Here is an 18,867-nt window from a genome sequence, read left to right as displayed (position 1 = left end):
TTCCCCCCAACCCTCGTGCTCACCAGCCCAACATCTTCTTCACAGGTAAATGTGGTGTGGGTTTTGGTCACAAAGGGACTGCTCAGCCCCACTCTTCTTTCCAATTACCCCCTAGCCTTTGGCCAGCACAATTGATACACAGAGTGCATCATAAAGAAAGCTGGACTAGATTGAGATGAAGCTGGAGTGAAAATTGGCGGGAGGAACATTAACAGTCTGAGAGATGCAGATGACACCACGTTACTGGAAGAAAACAGCGAAAACTTGAAATGCCTCCTGATGATGGCTAAAGCAGAAAGTACCAAAGCAGGATTACAGCTGAACATTTTTAAAATTTTATTACATTTATACCCCGCTCTTACCACAACCGAGGCAAAAGTAAAAAGTCAAGAAGACAAAAGTCCTGACTACTGGGGAATTACACAATGTTAAAGGTTGATGGGGAAGAAACTGAAATTGTTTCTATTTTCTATTCCTTGGCTCTACACTCAACCAAAAGGGAGACTGCAGCCAAGAAGTCAGAAGGAGACTGAGACTGAGAAGGGCGGCCATGAAGGAGCTAGAAAAGATTCTTAAGTGTAAGGATGTGCTGCTAGCGACCAAGATCAAGTTAATTCATGCCATAGTATTCCCTGTTACTATGTACGGGTGTGAAAGTTGGACAACCAAGAAAACTGACAGGAAGAAAGAAGATTCCTTTGAAATGTGGTGTTGGAGGAGAGTTTTACTGATACAGAGGACCACCAAAAAACCAATCAGTGGGTTCTAGATCAAATCAGGCCTGAACTCTCCTTAGAAGCTAAAATGACTAAAATGAGGCTATTATATTTTACGAGAAGACAAAACTCACAGGAAAAGACAATTATAATAGAAAAAGTTGAAGGCAGCAGGAAAAGAGGAGGACTCAACATGAGATGGGGTGACTCAGTAAAGGAAGCTGCTGCCCTCAGTTTGCAAGACCTGAGCAAGGCTGTTAACTAGAGGACATTTTGGAGATCATTAATTCAGAGGGTCGCCATAAATTGGAAGCAACTTGACGACACTTAACACACACGTGGTTGGGTATAATTTAGAAGAACAGAATGCCAATAGCTTGTGCAGGAAAGCTCCCCACTGGTTCCCCATTCCACTCACTGCTGCTGGTCTCACCTTTTCTCCGTCAAAGCCGTCCGACTGAAATGCAGGATAAGCTGGTGAAGAGGGTCTGGTTTCTTTTCTGCCTCCTCTTCTTCCTCTTCTTCTTCCTGTCCTGGTTTCTACACCCCACCCCCAAAAGCAAATTAAGCATTAGAAGGTAGCTCTGAAAATCTAAAAAAGCAGATGCATAGGGTGGGGTGGGGGCTCCTTAGCCTGGGACAGGGAACATGAGCCAGAGGGTAATCGGAATACAGAAGAACCCCGGGCATTTTCACGAGCAACGTTAAATGTAGAATTTGAATTTCACACACTCACCTGTATGTTACGTGGGTAATAAAACAAGTATTTGGCTAAGACAGGTGTATTATGTTACATTTCAGGAGTCAAGAACCTGCATATAACTCTGGTCAGACTAAATAGGATCTATATAATGGTTATTTTCAAATGCTGAGAATTTGACATAGCAGGTTTTTGCTACCTGGGGGCACAAGCACTAGAAAAGGCAACAACAACAAGAGTTGGTTTTTATATGCTGATTTTCTCTACCTTTTAAGGAGAATCAAACCAGCTTACAATCGCCTTCCCTTCCTCTCCCCACAACAGACACCTTGTGAGGTGGTGAGGCTGAGAGAGTTTGGAGAGAACTGTGACTAGCCCAAGGCCACCCAGCAGGCTTCATGTGGAGGAGTGGGGAATCAAACCCAGTTCTCCAGATTAGAGCCTGCCACTCATGAGGAGGAGTGGGGAATCAAACCCAATTCTCCAGAATAGAATCCACTGCTCCTAACCACTACACCACTCTGGCTCTCTCAAGAACAGAAGAAAAGCCCTGCTGGATCAGACCAAGGTCCATCAAGTCCAGCAGTCTGTTCACACAGTGGTCAACCAGGTGCCTGTAGGAAGCCCACGAGCAAGATGACTGCAGCAGCAGCATCCTGCCTGTATTCCAAAGCACCTAATATAATAGGCATGCTGGCAATAATTAGACAGGGAATAGAGAATAATGTTAGGAAAAGTTGAAGGCAACAGGAAAAGAGGAAGACCCAACATCAGATGGATTGATTTGATAAAGGAAGCTACAGCTCTCAGTTTGCAAGACCAGAAAGGCTGTTAACGAGAGGACATTTTGGAGGTCATTAATTCATAGGGTTGCCATGGGTCAGAAGCGACTTGACGGCACTTAATTCACACATGTTGTACAAGCAACTGGGATATGAGCAAAGTTTGAATTCGTGATGCTTTCTAAAAATTACTTCATTGCAGATTATCAAGCAGGAGCTAAATCAGGGGCAGCAAAGTTACTAGCTGCAGTTGCTAGCAAAAGAATGAAGGGAACACAACTTTTTTTAAAAAGTCCATACTCCATTAGTCAGGGAATGGCTACTAAATGTGTTGGATACAGAAAAGAAAAAAGGAACGGTGTATCCATTTATCATGAGTAGATAAATGAAACACTTTTTCTGTGTTTAGAACTCTGGATCTATTCATACTCTTTTAAAAAAGGCATCTGTTTTTGAAATCTCTTTTAACTTTTAAAATTACATTAAAACTGTCAGATCACAATGGGTAGCCGTGTTAGTCTGTCCGTAGCAGTAGAAAAGAGCAAGAGTCTAGTAGCACATCAAAGACTAACATTTCTGGCAGGGTGTGAGCTTTTGTGAGCCACAGCCCACTTTTCAGATACCATTAAAACTGTTATAAGTACATTAAAGCTGGATCTATTTATGCTCCTTCAGAAAGGCATCTGGTTTTGAAATCTCTTTCAGCTGTTAAAATGGCATTCAATAAAACTGATTTTTAAAACAAGATGTGAGGTTCTCCAGCCAACCTCGGCAATCCCAAAAAGTCACTCGCTCAGACAGGCAGGTCTAAAGCAGGTGAACATTTATTCAGGAGCTGCAGGTACAGCATAAGCAATCCACAGGTTCAAAGCTGCTAATGACGAACCAAACTACAAAGCATAACTTTAAGCACAAAGCAATCCCAGGTGCAAAACCAAGCAGGCCTGGGAATTAGGAGATAACGGTGCCTGGTAGGAAGTAGGGAGTGAGCAAGCCATAATACTGAAGTTGCCTGCTTGAGACTCAAGGTCAGAGCAGGGGGGGGGGAAGGAAAGGAGCGGGGACAGCTTGAACAGCTCAGAGAAACAAAGCCAAAAGATTCACTTGAACAGAAACAAAACCAAAAGATCCACTTGAACAGAAATGGGCCTAACTCATGTCAAGAGCCTGTCTGGACAGCATGACTCCTGACACAAGACTCAGGTGGGAAGGGGGTCATCCTCATCTACAAGAAAGATAATTCTCCTGGGGAGAGAGGAAACCATGCTCAGTGAATCCATTTAAAACCTGTAGTACATATGAGCTCTAAAATAGGTTAGCAATACTTTTAAAGTGAAACAAACAATGCATATTGCCCCCTCCACACAGGACGTTCCTTCACAGAATCATAGAGTTGGATGGAGCCATAAAGGCCATCTAGTCCAACCCCTGCTCAATGCAGGATCAGCTTAAAGCATCCCTGACGAGTGTTCATCCAGCCACTGCCTGAAGACGGCCAGTGAGGGGGGAGCCTCACCCACCTTCCTTCGTCCCTCCCTGGTTTCCTGATCCCATTAGAGAGGGCCAGAAAAAGTTACAGCTGCTCCACACCCACAATAACCCCAGTGTGACTCTTCCCTCCCAGCCGAGGGGATTCAGTCACAATGGAATTCTTGTCACATTTGGCATTAAACTGAACAGACTTGACTGTTCCAGGTTTTCACCCAACCTATGGGGAACAGAACGAGGCTCCTGTTTGCATTTATGGTCAATGACGGCTGTCAGTTTAGTACCAAAGTTGGGCATCCCGCTAATCTCTTTGTTATCTTAGGTCCGAGGACTCACAGAGAGGTCATCGATCATCCGGTCTTCAAAGAGGTGCTCCTCAGTGAGGATCCAAGCCGCCTTGTAACTTTCCAAGAACATGTTGCAAGCTCGATGCCTGGAGAGAAGAGAGACGCATCCATCGTTAATCCAAAGGCCGCCTGCCTCTGGCATCGGAGAGGCAAGAATCGTTTACCACTAGACCATGCTGGCTCAAGAAGAAGAAGAGTTGGTTTTTATACCCCAATTTTCTCTACCTTTAAGGAGTCCCTAAGCAGCTTACAATCGCCTTCCCTTCCCCACAACAGACACCTTGTGAGGTAGGTGGGGCCAAGATGGTTCAGAGAGAACTGTGACTGGCCCAAGGTCACCAAGCAGGCTTCGTGTGGAGGAGTGGGGGGATCAAACCTGGTTCTCCAGTCCGCCGCTCTTAACCACTACACCACGCTGGCTCTCAAGCCAAATCCAGACTGGTGAGCTAGTGCACAAATCTTCCCCTCCCTTCATACTCACCTGGGCAAGTTGTAGAGAGGCGTCATACGGAAGCATGCTACCACGGCACGCCGGCGTTGCTTGGATAGCAGCTTATGCCACACGGCCTTCTTGGACTTGAATGGATGCTCTGTCTGTGGGGCACACGCACAAGGCTCACTGGAGTCAGGGGGCGGAGCCACCGCCTTTCCACTGCCACAATTTCTCACCTGCTATTCCCATCTTCCATGTCTTTCTTTCCTCCTTTCTCAGTGCTCTACACCGCTTATTTATTTAACTTTATTCATATCCCACCTTTCACCCCCAATAGGGACCCAAAGAGGCTTACATCATTCTCTGCTCCTCCATTTTATCCTCTCAGCAACCCTGTGAGGTAGGCTGGGCTGAGGGTGTGTGACTGGCCCAAGGTCATGCAGCAAGCTTCCATGGCATGAGTGGGGATTCAAACCTGGGTTTCCCAGATCCTAGTCCAACACTTTAACCAAAACACCATGTTTGACATGGCAAGCTCATAGCATGTCCTTCAAGCTGTTATCGTTTTGAATGCTTTAAGGAACACTCCGGTTAAAGGACCAGCCAAGGAGATGAGGCCATCTTGACAAAGGCCCTTACGATGGGTGGACAGATGGTCAGCGTACCCTATGGCTACTTCGGGCACATTCTTCCACCCACTTGCTTCACTTGTTCACCGCTCCATACCTGCTCTAGGTGGAAGAGTACAGCGGAGACTTCCTGAACCCGTTTGACAATCTTCTCTGGATTGTTGCAGTCCTCGGCTTTTCCTGACATCTCCTTGTAGAGAGCCATCTGCCAGCGCATGGATGAGTTGTTCTCACACTGCGAGGCAAAAGGGAGCCGTCAGCACTGCGAGGAAAGAGGAGACGGGGTCCAGAGCCCCTGCCTGAGAAGCAGCTACTTTGGTTCAGAGTCTTGGGTGGGGGGCTGCCTCACTTCCCAGTCACCACCTTTCCACTTCATCTGGCCATGTGCATGTGCAAAGCTGACTAAAGGCACCTGCACAAGAACAGAGATGGGAACGGGAAACGATTTCCTCTGGATAAAGCTGCTGGACTAGGCATCCGCAAGTCGAACACAATGCTCAGTTGAAAGATTGGACCCAGTGCTAGAACGGGAAACACCGAGAGAACTTCCAAGGGGATACTCAGATCCCTGGAGGATATTCTGCCCCTGGACACAGCAATAAGACTCACCTTGCCCTGAAGGTGTAGGTTGTTGTTGAGGAACTCACGCACCTCTTCATCCGTGTCTTTCTGTAGCAAGAAAGATGGAGACGAGAGGCAGAAAGTATTCCCATGAACAAAGGAGAACAATGGGGGTGCCTCCGTCATTCATATCTAATACAAGCCTGTAGCCCATACAAGCCCAATCTGGTCAGATCTCAGAAGCTAAGCAGGTTTGGCCCTGGCAAGTATTTGAATGGAAGGCCTCCAAGGAATACCAGGGTGGGATGGAGGCAGGGAATGGCAAACCACCTCCGAATGTCTCTTGCCTTGAAAGCCCCAACAGGGGTTGCCATAAGTCAGCTGTGACTTGACAGCAAAATAATAACATGAGCCCGTAACCTGTCTGCATGTCATTTACACACATTTACACACACCCCTCCCCTCCCCTCCTTCGTCAGTCCCTCCCCACCCCTCACCAGGGCATAGCGTATCTTGGCCATGTTGATCAGCTCCTGGTCGGTAGGGGAGCACATGTTCAGGCCAATGGGAAGCATCTTCTTGAGTGTAGCCACAATGAGAGAGGTCTGCACCGAGTAGCGGTCCCCACGCCGCTTCTTTTTGGTCCGCTCCTGGTCCGAACCACCCGACTGGGAGAAGAGGTGGAGAGAGGAAGGTTAGTACCAGGGAGGCCGATCTTGCTCTGGCTATCCAACGGCATGCCAAGAGATCGGCTGGGCAAAAAGCTTAAACGGCCAAGCGCCGCTCAGACGCAGGAATCCGGTGAGGCGCAAGTGGGGGAGGGCTGGCAAAAGGCTTCCTCCGCAGCAGAGTGGAGTGGGGAGGTGTGTTTCCTTCATAGAAGAGAAGAGGACAAAGACAGTCAGTGGGGACAGCCAGCCCCAGGTTCCCTATTCCAGGTGTCTTGCGGATGGGCACCTTGGAAAGCTCTAAACCACAGCTGTTTTCTAATAGGCAGGTATACGTTTGGATCCTGGGGATCCATTCTGCTCTGGAAAGCGCTGTCCTCCAGCAGAAAGGTTCTTGTGCCAGAGGAAATCACCACTGCTAGCGGAATGGACACTGGGGATCCAACCCAGGATCTCCAAGTAGGAAAAAATGTGTCGCTTCTGAGGTATTCTGTAAATGGATCGAGAAGCCATGGCACAGGTCCGATCCTGGTCCACAAGAAGATGCCCAAAAGACACACTTAAGCCATATGCACATGTGCTGTTTAAGCCTGTTTCCAGTGTCTCTCCCACCATGGGGGCATACACATGAACACAAAGGAAAGGCTAACTATACTTGTGCCGGGCTTCTGAAGGGATCGATGGCCATGCAAGAACGTGCATTTACCACCAATCACACCCTGTCCTTATGATTTTGGTCTTGGGGTAACAGACACAGTTTTTTCCTGTCAGGAAGATCTCTCTGTTTAGGGACAACAGAAGTGGCTTGAAGAGCTGAGAAAGAGGCATGGGGAGGTGAGGCAGGGAAGTGAATCTGGAGAGCTGCAGGTTGGGTGGTGCTGATGGAGATGTAGGACTGAAGAATTGGAGAAGAGAGCAGGGGCTCAGTAGCAGGGAAGACATTTGACACTGGTAAGGGATCTAGGGCAAAAGGAGCTGGGGAAGAGTGGAAGAAGATTGAACCAGAGGACACAAAAGGAAAATATTAGGATTATAAGGGAAGGGTGGCCAAACAGAGCAGGGAAAAACACATTCTTTTGGGGATCTCTCTGAAGTCTGGGAAAAATGGTTTGAATTCCCCTAAGGTGCCAGCATCAGATTCTTATGCACCTGGATAGCCAGTGGACTGGAATTCTGCCAGCCCCGTGGAAGAGGAAGGAGGCATGCCATCTGGGCCAGGAGGGGAAGGATTGGACTGGCATGAAAAGGAGCACTCACCACCTCCCTCTCCACTCCACGGAAATTAAGATGGCAACCGATGCCCATCTCCCCCTTTGCCCACCTACATTCAGCCTTGCAAAAATGCCTTCTAACTTCTACACAGAACCACACACAAGACACACAGCGCCCTTGCCAGCCAAGACATACAACCTCCCAGGTGTGGATTGCGGGCACCCCCTACCTCCCCACCGGTGGTCAGCGATGCCACAGCTGTGACCTTTGGGACCCTCACAGTAGGGTAGGCAACAGAGAGGGCAAAACAGAAGAACCCTGAGGATGAGGCTCCAAGAACAGGGGGACGTGACTGAGGACAAGTTCCCAAAGCATGCTGGGAGAGGATGAGGCGTCACACAACAGTGGCTTTCGAGAGGGGGGGGGACAACTAGAGGTTGTGTCAGAGATATCATAGGAGTGAGGCCACACCCTACAACATGGTGTCCTGCCCAGGTGCACGATGGATAGTTAGTCCCACCAACAGGGCGCTCGATGGCTCACGGAGGCCAACCCATCGGATGCATGATGCGTTGCTGCCAGAGCTGCGGAAAGCGTCTGTGCTCCTGCCATCGTCCATGCAGCTGCGCCCCCTTCCCTCTCCTCCTCAGATTTGGGAAGGGTTTCCACCGCTCTCCTGAGGAGAAGGAGGGGAGGGTCGCAGCATAGATGCGCACTGCGCCATGCTGTCTCCACGTGCCCCACGCAACAGCAAAAAAAGGGGGGCAGTGGAACGGCTGGTGTGTCTCTAACCTGGCTGTCTCCAGACTACACACAAAGGGAGAAGAGGGGAAACAAGACAGAAGAGGAGAGAGAGATGGTTAGGTGAAGTGGTAAATGATCTCCCCAATGCAGGGGGGGGGGGGGGAAGAGCCTGCCCCTTGGGACTTAGTGGATCCACAATATACAGCTCCCCCCTCCCACTTCTTCCATCTTCCCCCACCAACCACTTGCTAAAAGAAGCCCATGCTCGATCCCTGAACGTGAACGGTGTCCATCACAGAATCCTGCCCTTCTTTATCCCCCTGCCCCCCACAGAGAAGAAGATAACAAAGCTTCTAGTCCTCATTGGCTGTGAGAAGAGTGAAAGCGTTCAGGAGGGGACCACCGAACATCCTCAAGCACAATAGTTAAGCGGTTTGGGACCCTGCCCCTCTCTATACCACTCCACTCCTCCCTTCCTCCTCCCCCATGGGCTCTCTATTGCTCCCACGGGTTGCCCACAGTACCCAAATGCTGCTAAGGGATAAACATGGCACGGTGCAGATCCTGACCATGAACCAAGAAGTGATTTCTGATTTTCCCAGCCAGTTGTGCTCAGGGTTAGGGGGAGGGGGGAGAAAGGCACCCCCTTCAGAGGCATTCTGCGACCGGTTGTGGGATAGCTGCCCAGTTGGGGGTGGGAGGATTAGGGGGAATACAAAATGCTCTTGACGCTTCGCACTGCTTAAAGGGCGGTACTCATAATCCTTCCAACAACCCTGCAAGATATGCTTATCCCTTGTTAGAGGCAGGAACCCGGGGTGGGGGGGAGGAAGGGAGAGGCTGGGACACAAAGGCCTGCCCAAGTGGTCCTAGTGATTTCATGACTGTGGTGACCTTTGAAGCAGGGACACTCCGCTTCACAGTTTGTGCCCCTCACTGTTACCCTGCATGAGTTCTTGGCCGTCCCTGCAGAACGGAAGCACCCCAAAGGCTGTTAGTTCCAAGATTCTCCCAGATTCCCCCTAGAAAGTTGATATTCTGGCTCTAAGCAAACCCACTGAAGGAGGATAGGTCCTTCATTCCAGCCCCCTCCCCCAACAGTCAGGTTGTCTCCCCCACCACCACCACCCGTCCCCATGGGGCATTCCTCTCACCTTGGACATTTTGCTCTTGCTATCAGCCGTGAGAAAGGACATGTTGTTGATTTCATTTTGCACAACAAAGTTTTGTTCCTCCCGCTTGAAGTTCTGCAGAATGAAATTAGACAGAGAATGAGACACGGCAGCAGTTTCTCAAAAGGGAGGTCAGACTTGCCGCATCTCTTGGAAAGAGAAAAGATCATGATCCCTGCTGGCCCACAAGGGACACCGTCACAAAGGAAGGAAACTTTTCTCTCCTGGCAGTTTTTGGAATACATTTTGCATGGCAGAAAGAGACGGGGCATTTTATGTTTCACAGCCACTCATTGCCCATCATCATCAAAGACAGTTTGGATGCCCTCTGAAAAGTGTGACCCAGAACTTGTTATGGTGTTGCTGGGGAGCAGCTGAATGCAATCCAAGACCTGCGCCCTGCTTGGCGGCGCTGCAACAGTTCTCGGGGGCCATTTCCCAGATGGCACACTTATTTGCCACGCCCCCTCAAAGATACCTGCTGCCACACAATTCTCGCTGAAAGTCTCACTCACGTGCGACTTGGACCAGTAAATGAACACCTCCCCGACCATCCGGAACAGCTCCTCGGCATCCAAGTCCGGCTCCGTCAACCATTTGGCCCTGCCGACCCAAAACACGGAACGGTCAGTGGATACCTGCTCCCCTCATCCATGGCTAACAGGACTTGGTCTGCATAGACCAGGGATCCCCAACGAGGTGCCCCTGGGCACCAGGCCTGCACCCCCTGCACCCCCTTTCCCTGACAGCACTGGCTGGTATATGCAGCTGGGAGTGCTGCTGCCACCAGGAATGCCGCCACTGGGCCTCACCAGCATGCCCTTCCTTAATGACACCTAATGGGCTGTTGGGAGGATGGGTATAGACAGGGGAAGTGGACGAGTGGGAGGCGGGTCAGTGCCACTGGATCCCACCAGAAGTGTTGGGCTCGGGCAACTATTCCCACCTCAGGTGGGGAAAATCAGCACCATTAGGGAGCATTTGTTCACACTCAGGTACCTTATTCTGAAGCCCATTACTGAAGGTTTCCGAGCTGGGATGTTTCCGGGGTTAGGATAAGGGATACGGGTAAATAATGGCCACTTCTAAGTCCACTAGCCACATCCCCTCTCCTAAGAACCCCCCTGGACAGCACCTGTTGTTGTCCACGTAGCGGATAAGCAGTGGGTACAGGGCGTAGAGGTCTCGGCAAAGCACCGAGAATTCATCCCGGATCAATAGCTCGGCGTCCTCCGACTCGCTCTTGGCCTCCAGCCGCAGCTGCTCCTCCTCGGCCACCACTTTCCCCGAGCGCTTCTTCAGTTTCTCCATGGTAGGGATGAAGTGGGAGCGAAGAAGCTCTGGCTTGGCCTTGCTCACAATGGGCTGGGCAAAGACTGGGCAGGAAAGGGTTAAATTGAGGGGGGAGGGAAAGAGTGTCAATCCACCCCTTCCAAGGCCAATCCATATTCCACATTCTCTCTCTCTCTCTCTGTCTTTCATGTGGCTCCAAACTTCCCAAATGACAATGACCTGCTTAAAAGGATTCTTCAAACCTTTGACATCAGCTCCCAGGAATGTTAATATTCTCCCCAGTTCTGTCACTTACGGATTGGAGGCTTGCTCCTTAGAACTGGAAACCCATTTTGAGCCTTGCTATCAGGGACAAAGTTGGGGTCCATACTGGACATAGCACGACTCTAGAAGCAGAAATCTTACACAACCTGCCAACATTTCCCAGAATTCCTTTGGGATTCTTGGACTCCATTCCTTGACCCGTCTATTGTCTAAGAGGTCCCAGTCTCAACGCAGTCCAAGGGTCTAATGAAATAAGACACTGGAATTCCATCACTGGCTTTTCCAGATGTGGAACTGGGATCTAGAAAGCAGCTGTACGGAGTGTGTGCATAATCACAATCCAGATTATGACCATGGAACTTGCAAACTGGGAATATGACGCTTCCTCCCCTCTGCCAGTTCTCCAATCAGAAACGACCACCCTGGGAGGCTTCAAACCCATTTCATCAGGGGGCTGCCATCGTCCCTTCTTCTATGCAGAAGGCTAAAGGTGGACCCTGGCACAAGCTCCAACCAGCACCATTTTATCTATTCTATCCTGCTGGGCATTGCACAAAGGATCCAAAACAAAAGATTTAAAGCTCAAGGCCTGCAATATCTCCCCCCTCCCTTCAATTTTTTTTTGCTACCATCCATCCTGATTGAAGAGTTCTGAGGAACTCCAAAGCTTGCCCATTGTTTTGAAGCATTTTGGGTCAGTTCTCATAAAGTGTATCACGTGGCTTCTGTAATGGGACAAACGTCAACTCTGATCACTGACCCTCCCTTACCTGCCAGTCGCTTCATCCAGGAAGCTTCGTCTATACCCAGGTTGTTGACGATGATCTTCAGGATGTTGCCCAGCAAGGTATTGAGCTGGTCAGATGTCACTTCTGTGCACCAGGGCCCCTGCGGGTTCGTCTCAGAGCCCCGTTCCCACCAGCGGGGCAGGTAGTTGCAGAGCATGGGCAAAGTGACCTCAATAACATGGGGCATCTCCGTGTAGCGGGCGCCCGACTCAGCCAGGCCGTGGATCTCTTTCATGAGCTTGTCCAGAACCGGGATGTCCGGGCACATTTCCTCCACACTGTTGGGCAGGCCTAAGACTGGAGATGCAAAGAGAAGGGCATTAGTCCAGTCAATTTGGGGCAGAGGAATTACAAGTTTAAGGGAACAGTCCCTTAAAGGTTTGTATCCTGAAAGGTCATCCCATCCCCATCCCAGACTATCCAAAGCTTGTGTCAGCAAGCCCTTACAGAATATGCAAAAATCTGAGTTTAATTTCTCTAAATCCTCAAGTCCTCAAGATTGCAGAAAAAGGCAGTTTCAGAGGCTCTAGGGTGATTCTGATGGGACTTCTTCACCACAGAAGTAGTCTGAGCATTTCTATGCTTATTAGCACAGACAGTTTCAATGTAAAAATTTGGGATTTTCTACAAAACTTTGGTTCTTTTTATTAGGTACGGAGTGCCAGGGTAGGGTAAAATGATCAATGACATTTGAGTGAAAGAAGGAAGGGGGGAAATTATGGGTAGGGAGGGGAATGCTTCCTGTAGGTGGGTGTTGGGATTGATTCTCACAGCTTTGAATAGGAATGGAAAGGTGCAGAGGGGGAACGGGATGGGGCAGAAGGAAGAAACAGGAAGGGAGGTTCTGGAATGGGGCTGGCATGCTGAGAACACCATGAAGAAAGGAGAAATGGAACATGTATGTATGGACTCATGAAGCTGCCTAATACAGAGTCAGACCACTGGGCTGTGTTTTGTCTACAGTCAGACTTCTGGGCTCACTAATGCCTAACTCTGACCGGTTGTGAATTATCAGGGTCTCAGGTAGAGAAAGTGCACTGCCACCGAGCTGTCACCCCTCCTGAACTACATCTCCTTGAAGAAGTTTCCAGTGAGAGGCTGCCATCTGCCCATTCTTTTTCCTCCTGCTAGCACTCACTGGCTCGCTCCCTCGGCGATTTGGTGGTGTAGACGGAGTAGGGGTTATATTCGTTGATGTGGGGCTCCAGGTATGCTACGGGCATTGCCGCTGCCAGTCGGGCCAAACATTCCCCGAGTTGTGGACGTTGCCTGCAAAGGGCAAGGGAGATCAGAGGGCATCATTCATCCAGATCAGCTCTGCCCATACCACCCCCTAAAATGCCACTTTCTCCGTTCTGATGGGCACACCAATGAAGCTGAAATGCACATTTTTAAAAAACAGCAGTGACTCAAGGGAAATTTTCAGAGCAAAAACACACACTTCTTTTAAAGAAAGAGTCTGCCTGCCTGTTCCAGCTCTGCTTGACAAGGTATTGATCAATCGAAGCATGGAGAGGAGAATTTAGAGATAAGGTTTTTGAAGCAGAGGGGCCTGGTCTGGAAGCTCCCCCACTGCACACAGCCCTCTGAAAAGAAAACCCGTTCTTGCAAGAATGAAGCAGGCACTGGCTGCATACAGCAAAGATTTAATTCACTGACTGGAGACATGCGCCCCACAATGATGGCACCAAGAAACCTGCCTGTCCTCCCTGAAGCAGTTCTGCCTCATAAAAATGAATAAGGGGGCAGACAAATGGATAAAGACATGAAGGTTCAAGATGGCATTTGTAACAAGAAACATTATCTAGAAAAGGGCAAGAGTCCAGTAGCACCTTAAAGACTAACAAAAATATTTTCTGGTAGGGTATGAGCTTTCGTGAGCAACAGCTCACTTCTTCAGATACCCAAAGGGTATCAAAGGGTATTATCAAAGGGTGACCTACAGCAGTGACAGCAGAGCCGGTGTTTGCTTGCCTGATACTCTGGCTGAGGGGCTGTACCCACAGGTTGTACTCACCCATGGCTCCCTTTCTCCACAACCTGCCCCTTGTTCTGTTTCTTGCTCCACATTTGCACATCCATTCACTCACCTCTCCACATAAGGATTTTTGGTTGTCCCCAAGGAATAGATACTGCATAGCATTCGATAGCAGGAGACCTGTACATCATCCACTAAAAGAGACAAAGAGAGACTGACTCAGTCTAAGCATCATGTAGATTCTCTTTCCCACAACTCTCTGCTGTTAGAGATATAGCAATCCTTTCCCAGTCATTTCCTTTGCAGCCATCTCGTCTCAGGAAAGCAGCTATCTTGGCTTCCCTTTACACAGCTTCGTTTCCCCACAATTCTCTACTATGACCTTTTCCCTGGAATGTTTCCTGAGAAAAACAGCCATCTTTAGGGTTGCCAGGTCCCCTCTCACCACCAGCATGAGCACAACATGCATAGGGCGATGATGTCACTTCAGGGATTACCCTGGAAGTGCCGGCATTGTGCGGGTCACTATAGCACATGCCTGTAAAACTCTATGGAAACCATAAAGTGGGGGGGGTGCTAGAGCGTCCCTGTTGCGATGCCGGCACTTCCAGGGTAAACCCGGAAGTGAAGTCATTGCGCTGCCTGTGCGCGGATCACCCTTCCCCTTCAGCTGGCCTGCTTCCACCCACCAGCCAGCTGAGGAGTGGCAGGCAGCCCTGTTAATTGGTGGGCAATTGCCCGCCATAACCAGGCATTTGGCAACCCTCGCCATCTTGGATTCAAGCAGGCTTTACACAACTTCTCCTCCCCACAATTCTCTGCTACCACCCTTTCTCTTGGTATTGTCTCTCAGAAACACAGCCATCTTGGATTTATCACAGGCTTCCACCAACTCCCTCACCACAACCAGTGTCTTGAAACAACGGGGTCCACCGCCCCTAAGGGGCCAATTTGTCCTCTGAGGCCCAGCCGGGGCTCCCCTGCATTGTCAGTTACCCTCACGCCTTGCCATATGGCTCGAGACCTAAGGGCTGCCCCCCCACTCTCCCCTTGCTTGCTCACGGATGACGTCATCTCCGAACTGGTGCTGGGCGATGTGCTCAAACAGGGAGGTAAGGACCGGCAGGAGGGCCACGGTGGTGTAGGTGATATTCTGACCCACACCCTTGACCTGGGTGTGGGTCTGTGACACTTTGCCCAGCTTGAGGTTCTCCACCATCTTCTCGATGTCATCTGAGGCCCCCTCGAAGAAGGAGCGCAGGCCAGCCTTTACGATCTCTGGGCCCGATTTCATCACTGTCCTGCAGGGAAAATAAGAGAGACCCACATAAGACTTTGGCACAGGGAAAGGGGGCCCTGAGGGATGCCAAGATTGTGAAAGGACCCCACTTTGGCCAAGCCTTCCGAGGTTCAGCCACCAAGCAAAACAAAACAAAAAATCCCTTTTAACGTTCATTTTTATTGATTTGTTATTTTCCCTCCCTGGATCCTGTGCAGATGGCTCCTTATTCCACCATATTTTAAATGTTATTTAAAAAACACATCACGGTTTTATTTACTTGATTTGATTCCCAGATTTTTTGACCATAAGGGGCCTCAAAGCAGTTTACAACATTTTAAAAACAGAAGCTTAACAACTTCTTCCTTTCTCAGGTTTTAAAGTGTGTCCCCCACACACACACACACACAGGTTTTACTATTCGGATTATTGTGGGTCCTTTAACTGAGTGCATATTGAAATTCCGCCTTATTGCCGTCAGACAAAATGTGTAATATTCGTTGTCAAGTGCCTCCTCAAGAGCAACATGTGAACAGGTCAGGGTGCAGTGGTTTTAAACAAATAAATATGGCATCCTCACTTCTTAGAATTGGACTGCAACTTTTCTCAGTCTGATTACTGCACGCAAATGGAGGAACCTCTGAAGAATTCACAGGAAGGGAAAGTCAGACCCCTCCCTTTGGTCTCTGCTCTTCCATCCCGCACCCCCTAGCTGGACTTTCTCTCCCTCCAGTTAATTTTGCTGGGCTCCTTGTCTCTCACCTACTCCTTGTTCTGTTGGCCATGTCTAGCATGTTTGGCACCTTTCTGTGCTGTTTTGGCAACTCAATATGCCATCCAAACTGACCACCCCTTGACTATTGATACAAGGATCATACACTTCAGGGCTCCCCAACATGGGGCCCGTAGGCCAACACTTCCCTTGGCATCTGCCAAGTTTTTTAGAAAGTGGAACTCCCTGCCCCAGGATGTGGTGATGGCTGCCAACTTGGAAGGCTTTAAGAGGGGAGTGGACATGTTCATGGAGGAGAGGGATATCCATGGCTACTAGTCAAAATGAATACTAGTCATACCTGTTCTCTCCAGAATCAGAGGAGCATGCCTATTATATTAGGTGCTGTGGAACACAGGCAGGATAAATGCAGCTTGAAGTCACCTTGCTTGTGGGCTTCCTAAAAGCACCTGGTTGGCCACTGTGAGGACAGACTGCTGGACTTGATGGGCCTGGGTCTTATCCAGCAGGGCTTTTCTTGTGTTCTTACTGTAAGGCAGAACTTATTACTGGCTCACCTCATTCAAATGAAAAGGTTTCCCATGGCAGCAAAGTTGGGAGAAAAGTACTGAATTTGGTTCCAACTCCTGTGGCAGCCATTTTGGGGTGGCGCTCTCTGCTCCCTCTCAAAATTCTACTGGTGCCCACAGGCTCAAAAAGGTTGGGGGACCCCAATATACTTAATTTGGCACAGAGTGTACATTGGGGAGGCAGGGTGTGTGAGGACTCCTAGCAGTTCTTTCTGAATTATTTCCAGCTTGGGCACAGTGCTTCGCAATGGGAGGAAGGGGGTTCTTTGGGATGGACGGAAGGAACCGACTCACCTGGCATCCAAAGACCGAGCCAGGATATGCAGGCAGTTAACCACTGCGGCAGCATCCGTGCCTGGAGGGAGAGAGTAGGCTCTGCTTTAGGCTCAGGCATGGAGGCATGTGGAGCAGGGGTGCAGAACAAGCGGGCAGAGGAAAGAAGGGTGGGCAGGTCAGTCCATGGATGACAGAATTAGGGAAGGACAGAGGACAGAGAGGAGGCGTGCAGGGTGCCTGGACCTCATTGAGTCGGTGACAGGGAGAAAAAACGGAGAAGCAGGCTAAGCCCGCTCCCCTGGAATACAGCCGAGCAAGGATGCCGCTTACCAAAGAGAGAGACCCGGTGCCTGACCAGGGCTGCCAGTTTGCAGAAGAGGCTGAAAGGTGGAAAAGAGAGGCACAAGGAAAGAGTGAAAGAGACCGTCGCAAGGAGGAGGGCTCACAGGGGGCAGAGGGGGTAGGGAGGAATGGGTTTGCCAAGACTCTGCTTGGGAGAAGGAGGGCTTGCAGATATTCTCTCTCCCTTCCCTCCCTCATGCACCCATGTGAAGCCAACGTTGGCAGAAGAAGTCAGGCTGCAAGGTAAGGAGCTGTTTGTAAAATCACAGCAGGTTGTTCCAGATTATCTGCCACAAACTGGCTCGCTACTCTCATATAACATTCCACCAAATTTCAAAATTTGTGAAAAGTTTCATTTTGGCTCTAACACAGCAATGCATATTCCCACATTACTAAGTAGCAAACCCAGGTTTGCTGTGTAAAATAAGCCAGACAGACAGTTGCCTAATGTACATATATGTAGGACACAGGTATTTGCAAATGTAGGTCTGTTCCTACTTGTTGTTCACACGTTTGGGGGTTTCTTTAGTTGTACACTTAGGATGCACACTTAGAAAATGCAATGTGTGAATCAGTCCTACACACACACCATCTCCTTGCAGAGAGTTTCAGGCATCCCTTCTGGCAAAGGGAGCTTTGCCTCTTGAAAGCTCATACCCTGAAAATCTTGTTGGTCTCGAAGGTGCTACTGGACTTGAGTCCAGATCCTTACAGGGGCTGATTTCCTGATCCTCACCTGGTTATCATCTCTTTCTCCTTGTTGGAAGCATGGCCCCCACTACCCAGGACTTTGGCAGGGGTGGACAAGAAGTACAGGCAGTGGTTGGTGAAGTACTGGTTGATCAAAGGCAAGAGGATCTGAAAAAAGGAAGACGATTCAGCAAGGCAGAAGTGTTTCACCTGCCAGCGAGTCCTTACGATCGGGCTGGATTGTCATCAAAAAAACAAATCAGGATACTCTCATTCCACAAATGTGGCTGTGACTCCCTTATGCCCGTGTTGCGCTAAGAGCTGTACAGCCAACAAGCTATTTCAGGAGAACAAAAGAGTGCATTTACTCTTTCCCACCCTGTCTCCTGACCCCCTCCCCCAAAAGACACACTTCTTCTGGCCGCAGGGCCACTGCTCATGGAGACTCACCTTGGCAAAGAATTTGATCTCTTGTTCGTGGGGGGATTTCTCCACCCGCCCACTGCTCACAACAGCCTCTGGAGACAGAAAACAAAACCCTCCTGTGAGTACCACCGTACGGTGAAAGAATCACGCATGCTGACAAGTGGCACACTGATGCACACAGGCCCTCCCATTTGACCTTACTGCACTGACTGGGCCAACAATGCTTCAACCTTCATCCAGGAATGGGATGAAACGGAACCCGGAACCAATCTGCTGGAGTCAACCTTCCCTGCCATCTCTACCAATGGAATCCAGGAGTCTCGACGCCTACTCTGCCACCACCTCTATCCACTAGGTCTCCCAAAATGCCAAAAGAAGGACCACTTCTTTCTTACTACCCAGCTGGCCAGTTAAGATCTTCCACTCAAGCCCTGCTCTCTGTACCTTTGCCTGCAGATGTAAAGCACATGGCAACTAAAGGCAGAGCTTTCTCAGTGGTGGGGCCCTGTCTGTGGAATGCCTTCCCTCCCCCGAAGCTCACCTGGTTCCTATTCCATTAGCACTGAGGCACAAACTTGACTATTTCTATTTTATCCCGTCTTTTGTGGTTTCACTGATCTCGGGCTGTTCTCCCCTACCTGTTGAGGTTTTTGCAGTTTGCTTTTAATGTTCACGTGGTATGGTTTTATCACTGAGGGACCAGTTTTATTGAACTGTTTTTACTTGTTGTATCGATGCACTGTTTTATGTGCTCCTGCACTAGGTTCACTTCCCTTG

At 49.5% G+C, this 18,867-nt stretch overlaps 1 protein-coding gene across 1 annotated transcript in view; it reads right to left on the bottom strand.

Annotated features, from left to right (window-relative positions):
* The window catches only part of RYR1 (ryanodine receptor 1), a 223,826-nt gene that overhangs the window by 52,973 nt on the left and 151,986 nt on the right, over positions 1–18,867 (bottom strand). The window contains exons 59-76 of the mRNA XM_056847594.1: positions 18,115–18,182; positions 17,711–17,832; positions 16,963–17,012; positions 16,651–16,711; positions 14,838–15,076; positions 13,888–13,969; positions 12,936–13,066; positions 11,780–12,094; positions 10,588–10,828; positions 9,968–10,055; positions 9,435–9,527; positions 8,329–8,343; positions 6,154–6,324; positions 5,705–5,764; positions 5,193–5,330; positions 4,515–4,627; positions 4,023–4,119; positions 1,150–1,256 (exon numbers count right to left, since the gene is read on the bottom strand). Of these exons, the coding sequence (XP_056703572.1) occupies positions 1,150–1,256; positions 4,023–4,119; positions 4,515–4,627; positions 5,193–5,330; positions 5,705–5,764; positions 6,154–6,324; positions 8,329–8,343; positions 9,435–9,527; positions 9,968–10,055; positions 10,588–10,828; positions 11,780–12,094; positions 12,936–13,066; positions 13,888–13,969; positions 14,838–15,076; positions 16,651–16,711; positions 16,963–17,012; positions 17,711–17,832; positions 18,115–18,182 (2,191 nt within the window). The remainder of the gene's footprint in view (positions 1–1,149; positions 1,257–4,022; positions 4,120–4,514; positions 4,628–5,192; positions 5,331–5,704; positions 5,765–6,153; positions 6,325–8,328; positions 8,344–9,434; positions 9,528–9,967; positions 10,056–10,587; positions 10,829–11,779; positions 12,095–12,935; positions 13,067–13,887; positions 13,970–14,837; positions 15,077–16,650; positions 16,712–16,962; positions 17,013–17,710; positions 17,833–18,114; positions 18,183–18,867) is intronic.

Source organism: Euleptes europaea, chromosome 3 (genome assembly GCF_029931775.1).
Source record: "Euleptes europaea isolate rEulEur1 chromosome 3, rEulEur1.hap1, whole genome shotgun sequence".
Taxonomy (NCBI): domain Eukaryota; kingdom Metazoa; phylum Chordata; class Lepidosauria; order Squamata; family Sphaerodactylidae; genus Euleptes; species Euleptes europaea.
The sequence above is the reverse complement of the archived record's forward strand: the minus strand, read 5'-3'. Positions and strand labels throughout refer to the sequence as shown.